The sequence below is a fragment of the Empidonax traillii genome, unplaced genomic scaffold (assembly GCF_003031625.1).
Source record: "Empidonax traillii isolate 1590-97213 ecotype Southwest subspecies unplaced genomic scaffold, ASM303162v1 scaffold371:size713392, whole genome shotgun sequence".
NCBI classification, from domain to species: Eukaryota; Metazoa; Chordata; class Aves; order Passeriformes; family Tyrannidae; genus Empidonax; species Empidonax traillii.
This window is the reverse complement of record NW_020955564.1, coordinates 184,091-198,142: the sequence shown is the minus strand read 5'-3', so window position 1 is coordinate 198,142 and position 14,052 is coordinate 184,091. Positions and strand designations below refer to the sequence as shown.

Here is a 14,052-nt window from a genome sequence, read left to right as displayed (position 1 = left end):
AGCCAGTTGCACTGCAGGAGATGTCAAAAGGCTTGTTTCAGAATTAAAGGAAACTAAAAATTTTATTGTAGTATTCAGGTCAATGAGGAGAAGGACTATCTGAAGTTTTAGTGGATGAAAACATTGCACACATTAAAGGAGAGAAAGAGAGAAATGAGGTCAGTTGACTCTTGTAGATGGGCCAGAGAGAGACAATCTATTTTGAATTCCCTGCAGTAAATCCACTTACAGCTGTCTGTCACTTGGCCTGTATTCAGTCATTTGAGTGGACAGAGCAATGCAATTTTTCTGTCATTTTTTTAGAGCTCTAGATTGGTATCGATTTCACAAAATTTTGAATTTCAAATTATTTTCTAATTTGTTTTTCCCTTCCTCCTGTATTTCTTTTTGTTCTTTAACTGTCACATGGGTTTCATGGATTTGTATGATTAGAATCTAAACAGCACATACCTAATAACGTCAGACAAAGATTTAGAATAATAGTGAAAAATAAATTATTTTCCTTGCTCCTGATACTTCCAGTTTTCTGTCAAATAGTAGTTTTCACATTTAGAGTATCCTTTAAAGTATGTTTACAAACATAGAAAATGCATATCATACGTCTACCTATTCACAAATATACAAGTTAAAAAAAGAACAACAAAAAAGTACAATAACCAAAACACATTTGTGAATGGTGACATTTAGATAAGTTTAGAGAAGGCATTGTACAGTTACACTCTAATTAGAGTGTGTGATTAAAGAATTGCATACGATGTCATCTTGCATAATTTTTGTGGACTTTCAAGAATATAGAAAATCACATCGTATTCTTGTGGACTTTAAATTCTAGACTTTGTATAAGACACAAGTTCGAGAACTTAAAGAAGAATGTGAGGAGAAGACCAAAATTTGTAAAGAAATGCAGCAAAAGATACAAGAGTTACAGGATGAGAGGTAGGTTTTCTTAGTTGTACTACTGATACATAGAATATTGTTTTCTTCCCTGCCCCTTGCTCCCACCCCTACATTACTCAGTTTAAAGTTAAAAATATATATCAATAATTTGCAGAGATTCCTTGGCTGCTCAGCTAGAGATTACTTTGACAAAAGCAGATTCAGAACAACTTGCCCGTTCCATTGCTGAAGAACAGTACTCTGATTTGGAAAAAGAGAAGATTATGAAAGAGCTGGAGATTAAAGAGATGATGGCAAGGCATAAACAGGAACTTACTGAGAAAGATGCCACCATAGCCTCGGTGAGTTGCATGATTTGTAATTTTGGTAGAGGTTGTAGAGCTTGGGTTTTATTTGCCGTTTCAGTTATACATTCTTATTTAAAACACTCAGAGATATACAAGTATATCTAACATTTTAAAAATATTTATTTTTTATGATTGAAATTCAAAAATCTTGTTGTGTTTCTTCATGCATCTTTTTGACCATTCTTTCTTCTGTGCCCCTACCCGTCTTTTTTTTTTTGATAGCTGGAGGAAGCAAATAGGACGCTAACCAGTGATGTGGCTAATCTTGCTAATGAGAAAGAAGAACTAAACAATAAACTGAAGGAAGTACAAGAACGTATGTATTCTGTGAACCAAATGTAATTTAATTTGAAACCAGTTTTCTTCTTTAATAGCACTGTTTTCTTTTCTCATGAGTTTTCATAGAATTTTTTCGATTACCTTGCTACAGAAATTACAAAACTAAAAGAAGAAGAAGCAAATATAGGAAATATTAAAGCACAATTTGAGAAACAGTTGTTGACTGAAAGAACATTAAAAACCCAGGTAAGCAAATGGGTTTAAATTAATGTAGAGATAGTGTTCATGAATCAGATAATTTATAATAGAAAATTTTCCATGGTAAACTATTTATATGTACCATGAATACTTTATTTGGTTTTGTCCTGAAAAAAAAAAATCGGATTTTTTTCTTTATTCTACTAAGTAGACTTTCATTGTAGTGAAACTGGTTCCTTATGATTTATCATAGAGGAACTTCTAATCCAGATGCATTCCACCAGCAAAAGTCTTCATTTCTGTAAAATTATTTGATACTTTACTGATTTCAGTCTTGATTCCTCTATAAGTTCTATAAAGAAGTATATTTCTGATTTTAATCCAGATTGTTTTTTAGAATACGTGGCATTTTAATATTTTGGGTCCAACTAGTGAAAATGGAAAGGATTATTTAAATGAGATGAGTGAAAGTGTTCACAGCTAATGCTTTCTTAAAGTAAAAATGGCGTTATTACCTTCATTTCAGTTACGAGTAATACAGGGAATTACAGCAAGTTTATATTACTGGATTACAGAGGCATTATTTTACTGTTAAAAGTACCTGTAGACAGAAGACTTTATTTCTTCACAACATAACTCTGTGTATTTATTAGTGTGGTTTTCATCTCTTTTTTTCTTTCCCATGGAAAGGCTGTGAACAAATTGGCTGAGATCATGAATCGGAAGGGTCCGGTCAAACGTGGATCTGACACTGATGTACGGCGGAAGGAAAAGGAAAATAGGAAGCTGCATATGGAGCTGAAGTCTGAACGAGAAAAGTTAACCCAAATGATGATCAAATATCAGAAGGAAATAAATGAAATGCAGGCAGTAAGATCCTTTTGCAAATATAAACATAGCAGCATTTTCTGTAAAACTGTAGTATTGATACAGACTTTAAGGTAGTGTATCCCATCTCTATTCCTCAATTTCCCACAAACAAAAGAAATATGCAGAATATATATTGAGATTGGGTACAAATTCTATGTGATTTTTCTACTTACATTTTATCTGAGTAACCAAATATTGTGATAATAGGAAATCTTGTAATTTATCCCTACAGCAAATAGCAGAAGAGAGTCAGATCCGGATTGAACTGCAGATGACTCTGGACAGCAAGGACAGTGACATTGAACAGCTTCGTTCCCAGCTGCAGTCCCTGCACATCGGACTGGACAACAGCAGCATTGGCAGTGGGCCTGGAGATGCTGAGGCAGATGATGGATTCCCTGGTATGCTAATCTTATTAATATTTCTGCATTAAATGGGTTTATATCAGTGTTTTACCATGGAAGCTGATGATCTGATGATTCTGTGTCTTTTCATCTTCATCTATTTTATACCATCTTATCAATCCTTTGATAGGGATCACTATCCACCTATAACTAAATCTGTCTGTAATCTTACTTCATCTTGTATTTATTTAAATAAATTTATTTTTAAAAATTCTATTGCACTCCATTAGAACTAAATATTTTTTTCACTTGTGGTGGTTCCTTTGCAATTACTATGTTTATGTGATGAAATGTAAAACTAATACTCTTCACAGAGATTCTGTTTTGACTTCTTTTCTACTTTTCCTCCTTTATGCTTTATGTTTAGTCCATATCACTCAATCCCACACTATGGAATCCATGTCCTTTACCTATCAGCACTCTTCCACCTCTGTCAGTATTGCCACTAAGCCTTCCAGTTCTCGCATGCTTCTTGATTCTGATTCTGACTCAGAGGAAGAACCTTTGTCTTGTTCCCACAGCCCTACCGAAGTTGATAGCACAGGTGACATCCCTGAGAAGTGTTTGGCTTTGTTCTTACTGTGTCCTTTTTTCTGTTTCAAAACTAACACTCTTAATGCGTTATTAAAACAAAGAAACCTAAAACAAATCTGGCAGTTAACACACTCAAGTGACAGTAAACATTGCCTCAAAGACACGAGAAAGTTTGCATGAATAAATAAATGGCCTTTTTTCTCTAAACCTTTGCAAATACTTCCTGCCATGTCTTAAACCACCATTTTTATTAAAGCACTGAATAAATGAGCCTTATGGCCTTGTTTTCAAGGCAGCCTCTCTCCAGTACCTGCAGCTATCTGTATGACCATAAGGTACTGGATACCAAGAAGTATCTTTGTGTTAAAGTAAAGTGTGGAAGCATCTGACTTCTCACATCTAAACACTGATCATCTTCTTGTAGAAATTCAGCTTTCTGAGTATTACATTGTTTTGCCTTAATTTGAATCTTATACTTGATTCTTTTGTGGTAAGGCAAGCAAGATTTGTTAATTTTCCCAGATACATAAAGTATATAATGAATGATAAGACTCCAGTAAAAGAGAGCTCTGTTCTACTAATTCTGTGTTCATTTTATATGACTGCACCTACACTCTTTTGAACAAAGTTTCTGTTCAGTGTTAATGTCATAGGTGGTTTTTTTAGTTGCATTCAAATTCCTGTATGTCACTTGAGGTTCCTTTAAAGTGTGAATACCTTTCCACTGAAGGCAAAACTTCTTTTAGGATATTGACATTACTTCATCGAACTACAGTAAAGACTAATGTATTTTCTCTGTTTTCCTCATTCTCTGTTTTTTGCTATGAGGCTTCTAATAAAAGAAAAGTTATGTACATACATAATTTTTTTCTTGTTAGCTGCTGTCATGTTTTGTGCATGGATTTGTTTTGTTCTTAAGTAAAAATTGTATCTAAGCTATGACTTTTCACTGACATAATTACAACAGGTTTGAGGTATGATGGTTGTGTTTTGTTGTTTCTTTCCCTCCTATTGCTTTATAAGTATGTGCTGTGAAAATTTTGGAATATTCTGCCCTTTCTCTGATCTGTAATCGTTGAAGAATTATAATCAGAAACTCATTTTGTCCAATTTCATGCAATAGGATTAGAGGTGACAGAGAAAAATAGGAAAAACATTATATTTTAGGAAATAGGAAAAACATGCATGCTTTTTGCCCTACACATGCTTCCTGGATGTGGGGTAGGATTTTTTTTTTTCATCAGCATTATGCTTTCTACACTTTGTATCAGGTGTAGTTGACAGGAAGAATATAAGCGGGCAAGTATGAGGCAAAATGCATTTTATAGAACTGCTTCATGTACTTGGTATGTACATTAAAATGGGTTATCAACAGCAATGCTGGTAGAGCAATAACTGTTGAAGACTCTGTATCTGAATAAATAACATTGCTTTAAGTCTCTCTAGGCACAATATGAATTCTATGAATATCTAATAACTATTTGTTATGCTACGTTAAACATGGGCAGGAACCTGCAAATGCCCTCTGGTGAGAAAGAAAATAACATTTGCAATTTTGGAGCCTGTTTCTGCTCCTTCCATGGTTTTGTGTTTGTTAAAGCTTAAGGCCTAATTATTTTTGCCTCGGAGATTCCTCAGCAGCAGTACAGGTTATCTGCTATGGTAGAAAACTCTTTAGAAAAATATTATTGCAATTGAGTAGTTGCTCCTAATAAAGCAGAGGGGAAAGAAGTGCTTGTGTTAAGTGCAGCTGTAAAAATACTGTCAAAGGCTATGTGATCCTGTGTATCACCCAGCACTGGGAAGGTGTGATCCTGGTGAGCTTTTGGTTGTGTCAGTACTGCAGTTACTACTGTAAATGTGTGTATCAGGCAACAGTTGAGCACTTAATACTGTTGATAAATCAGATCTGACTAATGTAGCAGTGTAATGTAAAATATTTCATATGTGTGAAAGGGCAGTTGAAGTCAGGCAAGGCCTAAGGATTAACCAAAAGTGACTTATTTTGGATTAGAAAGCCTAGGCAAAATTAGAGAGAAGAAAAATTTTCTGACCAAAAAGTATGAATTGGAATACTAAACTGACATGTTCCCACAAATAAGGGTTGATCGTGGTGGTAATTTGCTTTTTTTTTTTGTCTTGAACTGGATGTTGTGTGGTCTGTACTAATACCTTTAGATGCTGTTGTAAAAGGTAAAGGTTGATAGATATAAGGCTTTTTTTAGACTTGAAAAAATTACTAAAGGGAATGTTTGTGCTACAACTGCAAGTTTGCTCTTCCCCTTCCTCCTTGTACTTACTACTTTTTTGTGACTGCATTGCTGGTTGTTGGCTGTATCCATTAGATTATTTAATGTATTCCTGAACATTTACTATGGTAAACTTTGCAAGACCTTATACTCCTCAATAGGTCTCATGTTTGCTCTGTTGCTTCATTATTGATCTTTGATAACTATTTTAAAATTCACAGTAGTCTCAAAAATGATGTTTTCTGAATATTTCTTTTCTTTAATATGTGTATCTTTTTCAGAATCAAGATTGGAAGGCTGGCTATCACTGCCTGTTAGAAATAATACTAAGAAATTTGGATGGGTTAAAAAGGTAAGAAAACCAGATTTATGGTCTTGTTTCATGCATAGTCTGGATTTTAATCTGACTACACATTTTCAGCATTTCAGTTTTTATTTGATATGTGTTCTCTCATTACTTAAATGTATAAAATATGTTAGCTGGAATAGCTACCTCTGAGATAAGCAGCTTAGGACAGTTTTAATAGGTTAAGACACTTCTTTGTCCAGCCAGAAGTGAGAATAATTATTCATGGTCTTCAAATGTTTATACTTGCAGTTATAAGCATTCCCAACAGTACTGTGTAGATGAAATTCAGCTGAGTCTGGAAACAGATGCCTTTGACAGTTTCTTTATTTAGGAGATAAAACTAGCAACTTCTTATCTGCCTTGTGCAGCCTTCACTTGTTTACTGCTACTCAGTAACCTCTTTGATGGGTCTTTGTCCAAAACGTAACATAGCGGTTTGCTTACTGCTCATACTGTTAATTCTAAGCAAAATGCTGATAACAGGGCATCTTCTAGGTAATTAGGTTTTTAATGAATATTACTGACTGTTCTAGTAAGTATAATAGCAGTCTTTTTAAGTGTGATCCCTATTAGTTGTGACGTGCACACAGTCATCGTAGGATGACAATGACTCTACCACTTCAAGTAAAAATTAAATCAATAAAATAGAAAGGAAAAGCTTTTATGTTACTTTATTCGAGACTTTAGTTTTTGTCTCTTCGTAGGTACTTCAATCTGTTTAGGTGTCAGTTAGTCTGATAACATATATTGATGGTAATCAGGATTTCATCTGTTGTGCATTGAATTTCTTGGCAAATCATGGACTTAACATATAGTACTGTTATTGTTTCTTTAGGTACCATTTAATAAAATCATAGAAAAACATCAATGCAACATCTGTGGTAGTTGCTGTGACATATTTGACCTCTGTGATGAGCTGGATTAAACATATATTTTATCCTTTTCTGTCTCCTAACAGTATGTAATTGTAAGCAGTAAGAAAATTCTGTTCTATGACAGCGAACAAGATAAAGAACAATCTAATCCCTATATGGTATTGGATATAGAGTAAGTACTGCCATGTGTGATTCATTCTTCTGATTTGCAGGTGAACATTGTCAAAAAGATTGTGACCAAAGGCCTTTTGAGGTCCAGTCTGGGATCACAATGTCACACGGGGCATTATTTTTTTTAATTTGAACTTCAGAGCTGGGCCCTTAGGGTACCCACTGTGGGAAAGAGTTGGCTTTGCTGTAGGCGCTGGTGCAGCAGCAGCACGGTGCTCAGACTGATCCAGGGAACTCCACTGAGCCTGATGTAACTGAACTGCTCCCACGAGCTCAGCTAGACCTTCCTCACATACACATGGGAGCAAAACATGATCAGAGAACTGTAGCAGAGAGGCTATAATTTTCAGTGTTTTCTCTTATAACATGTCCTTACAGGTTGGTTGTATAGTTAATTAATTTTCTTAATAAATGCAGAATGTATCTATTCAGAGGTTGGAGCGTGGGGAGAGGATTGTGTTAAAAAGCTGCCAGCAGTCGTTAAAGTCACATGATGGTGGTTTTATTAACCAGTGCTGTTATTTTTTTCTTCAAATGTAGCTGGATGCTTGTGAGTTCTTTTTATTTAGGGTTTTTGGGAGTTCATGTGCAGGGTGGAAAAATAGGACTGGATCAAGTGATTAGAAATTTATACAGACAAATCTTTAACGGCTCTAAGTCTTAATGTGTATCCTAATTTAATCTGTCAACTTGCATTTATCATTTTGGTAACATTCATTTTTGTCCTTGTTGAAATAATTTCCTATAGCAAACTGTTCCATGTCCGACCAGTCACTCAGACTGATGTGTACAGAGCAGATTCCAAGGAAATTCCTAGGATATTCCAGGTATTCTTTAATAAATTAATGTTTCTAGTGTAACAGACATGGTATTTCACACATTGTCAAAAATATTGTCTAATGAAATATGTACTAAAAAATTATTGAAAAATCACTTCTGGTGTAATTCTTCAAACTTTCTGCTAAGATAATTACTCTGAATTTATATTTACCATCTAGGAGTACTGAGATTATTTTACTTTGATTCTAGATTCTATATGCTAATGAAGGAGAGAGCAAAAAGGAACAGGAATTTCCTGTGGAGCCCATGGGAGAGAAGTCAAATTACATTTGTCACAAAGGACATGAGTTTATACCTACTCTTTACCACTTTCCAACCAATTGCGAAGCTTGCATGAAGCCACTGTGGCATATGTTTAAACCTCCTCCTGCTCTGGAATGTCGCCGCTGCCACATCAAATGTCACAAAGATCACATGGATAAAAAAGAAGAGATTATAGCCCCTTGCAAAGGTAAATAGCAAGTATTTGAATATGCATATGGTGCTGGAGTCACAAGGCATTCTGGTAGGTCAGAGGATTCTAGTAATGGTCTGACACCAACTAAACATAATCAGGTCAATTTTTCTTTTATCAATACGTAGCCATCAGCACCCTTCTAAGGGTGTCCCTGTGAGGGTCACTCACTGCTGTGAGTTAGTGGCATATGGCCATGATACCTCTGTACCTGTTGTGTTGGCAGCCTCATGCAGTAAAGCAGGGTGCTTGTAAGGCTGCTCACGCTGTGTGCTGTGCTCTTTGTGTTAGTGGGTGTTACGGAAGGGATGGCATTTGGTGAAGGTTACTCGTTGTGACTCAGTGTTATATAATGTTTTGGGCTCAGGCACGCACTCTTCCATAGTACTAAGTTGTTACTCTCTAAATATAAGGAGGAGGCACTGCCACCAGCCAGGAAACTTAATTTGGCAAAATCTGGTTCATTTTCTTTTGATTTCTCTGCTGATTTCTCTCTGTTGACTCTGAGAGTACTGTAATCTGACAGCTAATTTTTGATGTGGGGACATATTAAGAATAATAACAGTATTAATTTTTATTTTTAAAATTATTATTACAGTGTACTATGATATTTCTACGGCAAAGAATCTACTACTGTTAGCTAATTCTACGGAAGAACAGCAAAAATGGGTGAGCCGATTGGTCAAAAAAATACCCAAGAAGCCTCCAGCACCAGACCCCTTTGCTCGATCTTCTCCCAGAACTTCCATGAAGGTACAGCCAAACCAGTCCATCAGACGACCAAGTCGACAGCTTCCTCCAAACAAACCAAGGTGACACAAGAGCTGCTATTAAGTTTACTGCTTTAAATGTTTTACTGCAATTAATGTCATATAAGTTGACAAGAATAATTACCCACAAACGTTGTTGACTAGTGATGTGTGATCTAGCATGTAATCTTCTTTAAACCTCAGTTAAGTTACAAGAAGGTCCACAAGAAGAGCCACCGTGCTTGTTCCCTTGTTTGAAGGACCTCGCACTACCTGTTAATTAACCGTACCATGTTGATAATATATCCTATGGCTCTTACCTGTAACAAGCAGAACTTGTACCTTCATCTGTGGACTAATAGTTCCTGTGAACTGGTAGGGAAAATGGGGTTTAACTGTGCAAAAAGTCAGTGAGAAGGGGTGTGAAGATTAAAAAAAAAAAAAAAAAAAAAGAATTTTAAAAATGTTCAGTGTGGCCACTACAGTACCTGATTTGAAGCTGAGCAGTGATGTTAGGTGCTTGTGGTTCTGATGAACCTTAGAGAGAATTAGGTGCCTTCAAAAAGCAGACTAGAAGGCTTACACGTCACAAAAAAAAAACCCAGTGTTTTATTTCTTACTGCTTGGTTTTGAGGCATGTTTAAATTCCTGCCCTGCTCTGAAGTTAGACAGTTGATTGGGGATTTGTATGTTCATGTGTGTTTCATCTGGCCAAATGTATCTATCTCTGTGTCTGACTCCATTTAGGAGGAATTTTGCCAGGGTTCTTGTCCTAGTGTACAAAACGAGTACACAGCTGGTGTGTCTCTGCCCACACGGGTTCCACAGTGTGGAGCCTGTTGCTGTAGTGGCAGGCACCTGTCTGACCATCACTTGTGCTTTTTCAAAGAGAGGCAGAGGGTCACTATTTGGTCAAGTAGTTTACTCAAAGGGTGAGAGAATTTGGTTTCAATTCCTTATTCAGCCTAGAACGGCTCATGCTTGTGTCTCATGACTCCTAAACGAATAATCTTACCCAGCTCTTCTGATGTGGGGAAAAAACCTAATCTGTCCCAGGATCAGTTTTAAGGAGCAAAATCCTGTACTGTACTGTGGAAGTGATAGCATTCTGCAGATAGCATTTACGTGATTGCACAGTACAGAGTTTCTGGTTTTCTTCCAGCGTACTTTTTTCGTGACCTGCAGCACTAGCTAATATTGTGCTTCTATCAGTCCCCAGCCTGTGAAAAGGTTGGCCTGACTTGTTTTGTTTGTTACAGTATTCCAGCAGCAATGGACAGTTCAGCAAAGGCTTAACATTTTTCTCCAGAGAGGTAATGTGGCAGTGGCTGGACAGGATTGCTGTCCTTGTGTCTGTGACCGGACTGGCACCGGTGTCTCAGCTGGCTGGGTGAGAACAGAGTTGGTTGAGTTGCCAGAGTACAGGGGGGAATGCAGGAAGTGCTTGCTGTGATGCTGCTGGTACTCCAGAACATCCTTATGCTGCAAAGAGTTACATCTTAAACAAATACTGGTATTTTAATGGGTGGAAATGCACAGTGAAAGGACTTGAAGTAACTTAATTTCACTTCCCTCCTAACTTTCATGCAGTCTAATTTCTGGTGATTTAATTTACATATTTAAAAGAGAGTCAGACCTCATAATTTGGATTTTAAATTAATAGATTTTTTTATTATAATCATGAAGGAAAAAGGTTTTAGTCACTTTTTAGGAACCCATTACTAAGAGTTTCTTTGTGCAAAACTAACCAAAATATCAATGGTAGGACTGAAGCACGAATCAGGGAAACATTCATGACAGCATGGGGAACAAGCAAAATGCTTTTCTTCTGCACAGCGTTTACAGTCTAATTTAGTAGCGTTATTCTGTTGCTTACTGTTAACATGTAAAGGTCTATTATAAATTCTCATTCTCTTTCAATAGCTATTCTTAGATGTTCTGAAAATAATTTTTCTCCTTCCAACATCCTTTTTTCAATCTCCATGACCTTTTGTACAAAATGCTTTAATAACGCAGTATTTCTCATTCTGTACTGGTGGAAAAAGGGGGAGGATGAATATTTTTGTATGTAAACCATTTTATTTTTTCAGTTAAGTTTCCAAGTCAGCTTTGTAAATGTACCTAACAGATGAAAAGTGTAGCTCTCTGAGGTCATGTCACCTATCACCTTACTAATGCAGGTCTGTCAAACCAGTGGAAATTTGTATGGATTTACATACCTTTAATTAGAAACCACATGCTCATAAATTACTGTAATTGCTATGGCCAATTTATATCTGACTGGTGCTTCTATGAGGCTTTTGTGGAAGGGCATACCATATGGAATAATTAATTTTCCTTTATGAACTTTATTAAGAATGAAGATGGGGATTGAGTGGCTGGGGACAAGCAGTGGGTCCTGGCAGCAGGGCAGGCTCTGGGACTGCACTGAAATGAGCACAGCCAGATGATTAAAGGAAGAGGTTATCCCCCTCTGTTCATTCCAAAGTCTGCAGCAAGATAGTGCCTCTGAGTCTGAGCCCCCAGATTCCAGCCAGACATTGACACACTGGGGAAGGACCAAGCAGAGGCCACCAGGATGGTCAGAGCAGGTGCCTGAGAGAGCTGGGCTTGTTCAACCCAGTTGAAGGACCTCTCCAGGGACTCTCACAGGAGCCTGCCCTGGCCAGAGACAGATCCAGACTCTGCAGTGCTGCGTGGTGGGAGGGTGAGAAACAAGGGGCTCACTTGAACCAAGAGACGTTCCAGCTGGATAGAAGGAAAAGCCGGTGCAGGGAGGCAGGCTGGTGAGGTTGGACAGGCTCCATCCCTGGAGGCTTTCAAAACCTGACAGGACAAGGCCTTGAGCATCCTGGGCTGGCCTTGTAGCTGCTTTGAGCAGGAGGTTGAGCTAGAAACTTCCTGAGGTCCCTTCCAAGCTGCATGGTCCTAAAACTGCTGTCCCTCCTAGGAATTTCACATAGTGATTGTTTCTCCGACGTTTTCATGGCTATTGTTCTTTGTGACAATTTAAGAAAGGGCAAACTAGATTTTCCTACAGACCATATAATTTCTGTTTAGCTGTCTGTTGGATCATGACAAAACAATAATTGCAAATTGAAAAAAATCAACTTCAATATATTTTAATTCCTAGTTAATTCTTCAATTTTATGGGTGAGTTCATATAACAAATGAATATTGAGCCTTTTCAGGGCTATATCACATTTAAAGGTTTAAATAGTTAAAAACTTTAAAACCTGAAAATCCAAATTCTCCTGAAACCCATTTTGTTTAGAGCATGTGATTAACTATATTAAACAGTATAGCGTGTTTACACTGATGCTCTGTTAGACTAAGGTTTCTATGTCTGCTTTCTATGCTTGGCATATATTCTTGATTAAAAGTCCCTTGAGCTCACTGAAGAGACAGCTAGACTGGGTTTCATTTCTTGTAGCTATAGCAGTTGAGAACTTACTACTTAAGATATTTGTCTAAGATCCTTCAGTAACTACAGAAAGAGATGAATGCTTCTAGACAGTGATTCACTCCATCCCAAAACAGATGTCTCAAATAAGTAAAATGACTCATTTGCTGACAGAGTTTGCCTTGCTTGCTTTCTTTGTTCTATAGTGACCATAGAAGGAGCACAGACAGGAGGCCCAGAGAACAAATTGATATATCCTCTTTTTTGGCATTGCTTAGATTTAAGCCATGAGCTACAGAATAGCTGCATAGTGTAATCACCCTGTATTTGGGATACAGTAAAATTATGCTGTATTTTGTATGTTCAGAGGAAGGTTTCTTATTCACTGTTCTGTACAACAATCAAAATTACTTAATTTTCTGAGAAAAATTGTTAGCTTTGCATTGTTGTCTGAAAAGGGACAGAAGGAGAGCATAAAACCATCTAAGTTAGCAAGAACAGCAGCAAAACAAAAAGCAGCTAATTTTAAAAAATGTACTTGTTGGTCTTTCCTCCTGAAATATTTTGGGGAAAAAAATGAATACAGTAAGTGTTCTATATTGAATTGAATGAGTTTTGAGATGAAATTTTGATGAGTACAATATATTCCTAGCTTACATGAACACTAACTGAAGCTTGATATTCCATGATAGGCAAAGGAACAAACCCATCTACCTAAAATAGTCTTTTAGTTAAAAAGGATTTTGGAAGTCTTTCACAGAAGTGTAACACTCATTAAACATCAAACCCTCCTGTTGCAGATTACTTGATCTGGCATTTAAGGACTGGGATTGGTCATTTGATGATGTTGATGATATTGATGGTGATGATGATGACGATGTTTTTGATTTCTGAAGAAGTATAAGGGGTAAATCTAAATAGAGAGGAATGGATTTGTTTGCCTTTGAATACAGCATGCTATGTTGGATTTTGTTTCTTAAAGAAGAGAAAATACAAGATCTCATTTTAATATTTTAAACAGTAAAAATGAGATTCCATTCATGATATTCAACTTTTAGAGGAGTCATTTTCATTAGAACAAGTTGTTGCCTTTGTCAGTATTTTCATTTTTCTAATTTTAAATCTTTTTTTTCCAAATTCATGTCTGCCTGCCTGGAAAAAAAAACGTACTGTTATCAGAGTTATTGCTCATCTGTAATGCTAATACTTCTAACCTCAGCAGAGAGTATTTGAAGAATAAAAGGGAGATGGTAGCAGTTGGATGTTTAGCTGAAATGGACTTAGCATTTACAAATACTTTCCATTTTTGAACTTTTAATATATACTGACAGATCTATGGCTAGCAGACATGAAATCACTGGAGTTCTGCATTTTGCTTTTCTACCTGTGTTCTGAAGTGAATTTGACTTGGCTTCCCTTTGCAGTGCTGTGCT

The 14,052-nt window shown here is 36.6% G+C and overlaps 1 protein-coding gene across 3 annotated transcripts in view; it reads left to right on the top strand.

Annotated features, from left to right (window-relative positions):
• The window catches only part of ROCK2 (Rho associated coiled-coil containing protein kinase 2), a 97,417-nt gene that overhangs the window by 80,551 nt on the left and 2,814 nt on the right, over window positions 1–14,052 (top strand). For 2 of the 3 annotated variants that reach the window (XM_027892823.1, XM_027892824.1), the window contains 13 exons: window positions 833–936; window positions 1,052–1,238; window positions 1,467–1,560; window positions 1,675–1,769; window positions 2,412–2,591; window positions 2,824–2,992; window positions 3,363–3,539; window positions 6,060–6,130; window positions 7,086–7,174; window positions 7,922–8,000; window positions 8,203–8,464; window positions 9,066–9,279; window positions 13,420–13,526. In XM_027892823.1, coding sequence (XP_027748624.1) covers window positions 833–936; window positions 1,052–1,238; window positions 1,467–1,560; window positions 1,675–1,769; window positions 2,412–2,591; window positions 2,824–2,992; window positions 3,363–3,539; window positions 6,060–6,130; window positions 7,086–7,174; window positions 7,922–8,000; window positions 8,203–8,464; window positions 9,066–9,279; window positions 13,420–13,513 — 1,815 coding nt within the window. In that variant the 3' untranslated portion in view covers window positions 13,514–13,526. The remainder of the gene's footprint in view (window positions 1–832; window positions 937–1,051; window positions 1,239–1,466; window positions 1,561–1,674; window positions 1,770–2,411; window positions 2,592–2,823; window positions 2,993–3,362; window positions 3,540–6,059; window positions 6,131–7,085; window positions 7,175–7,921; window positions 8,001–8,202; window positions 8,465–9,065; window positions 9,280–13,419; window positions 13,527–14,052) is intronic. The other variant, XM_027892825.1, reaches the window with a different exon arrangement.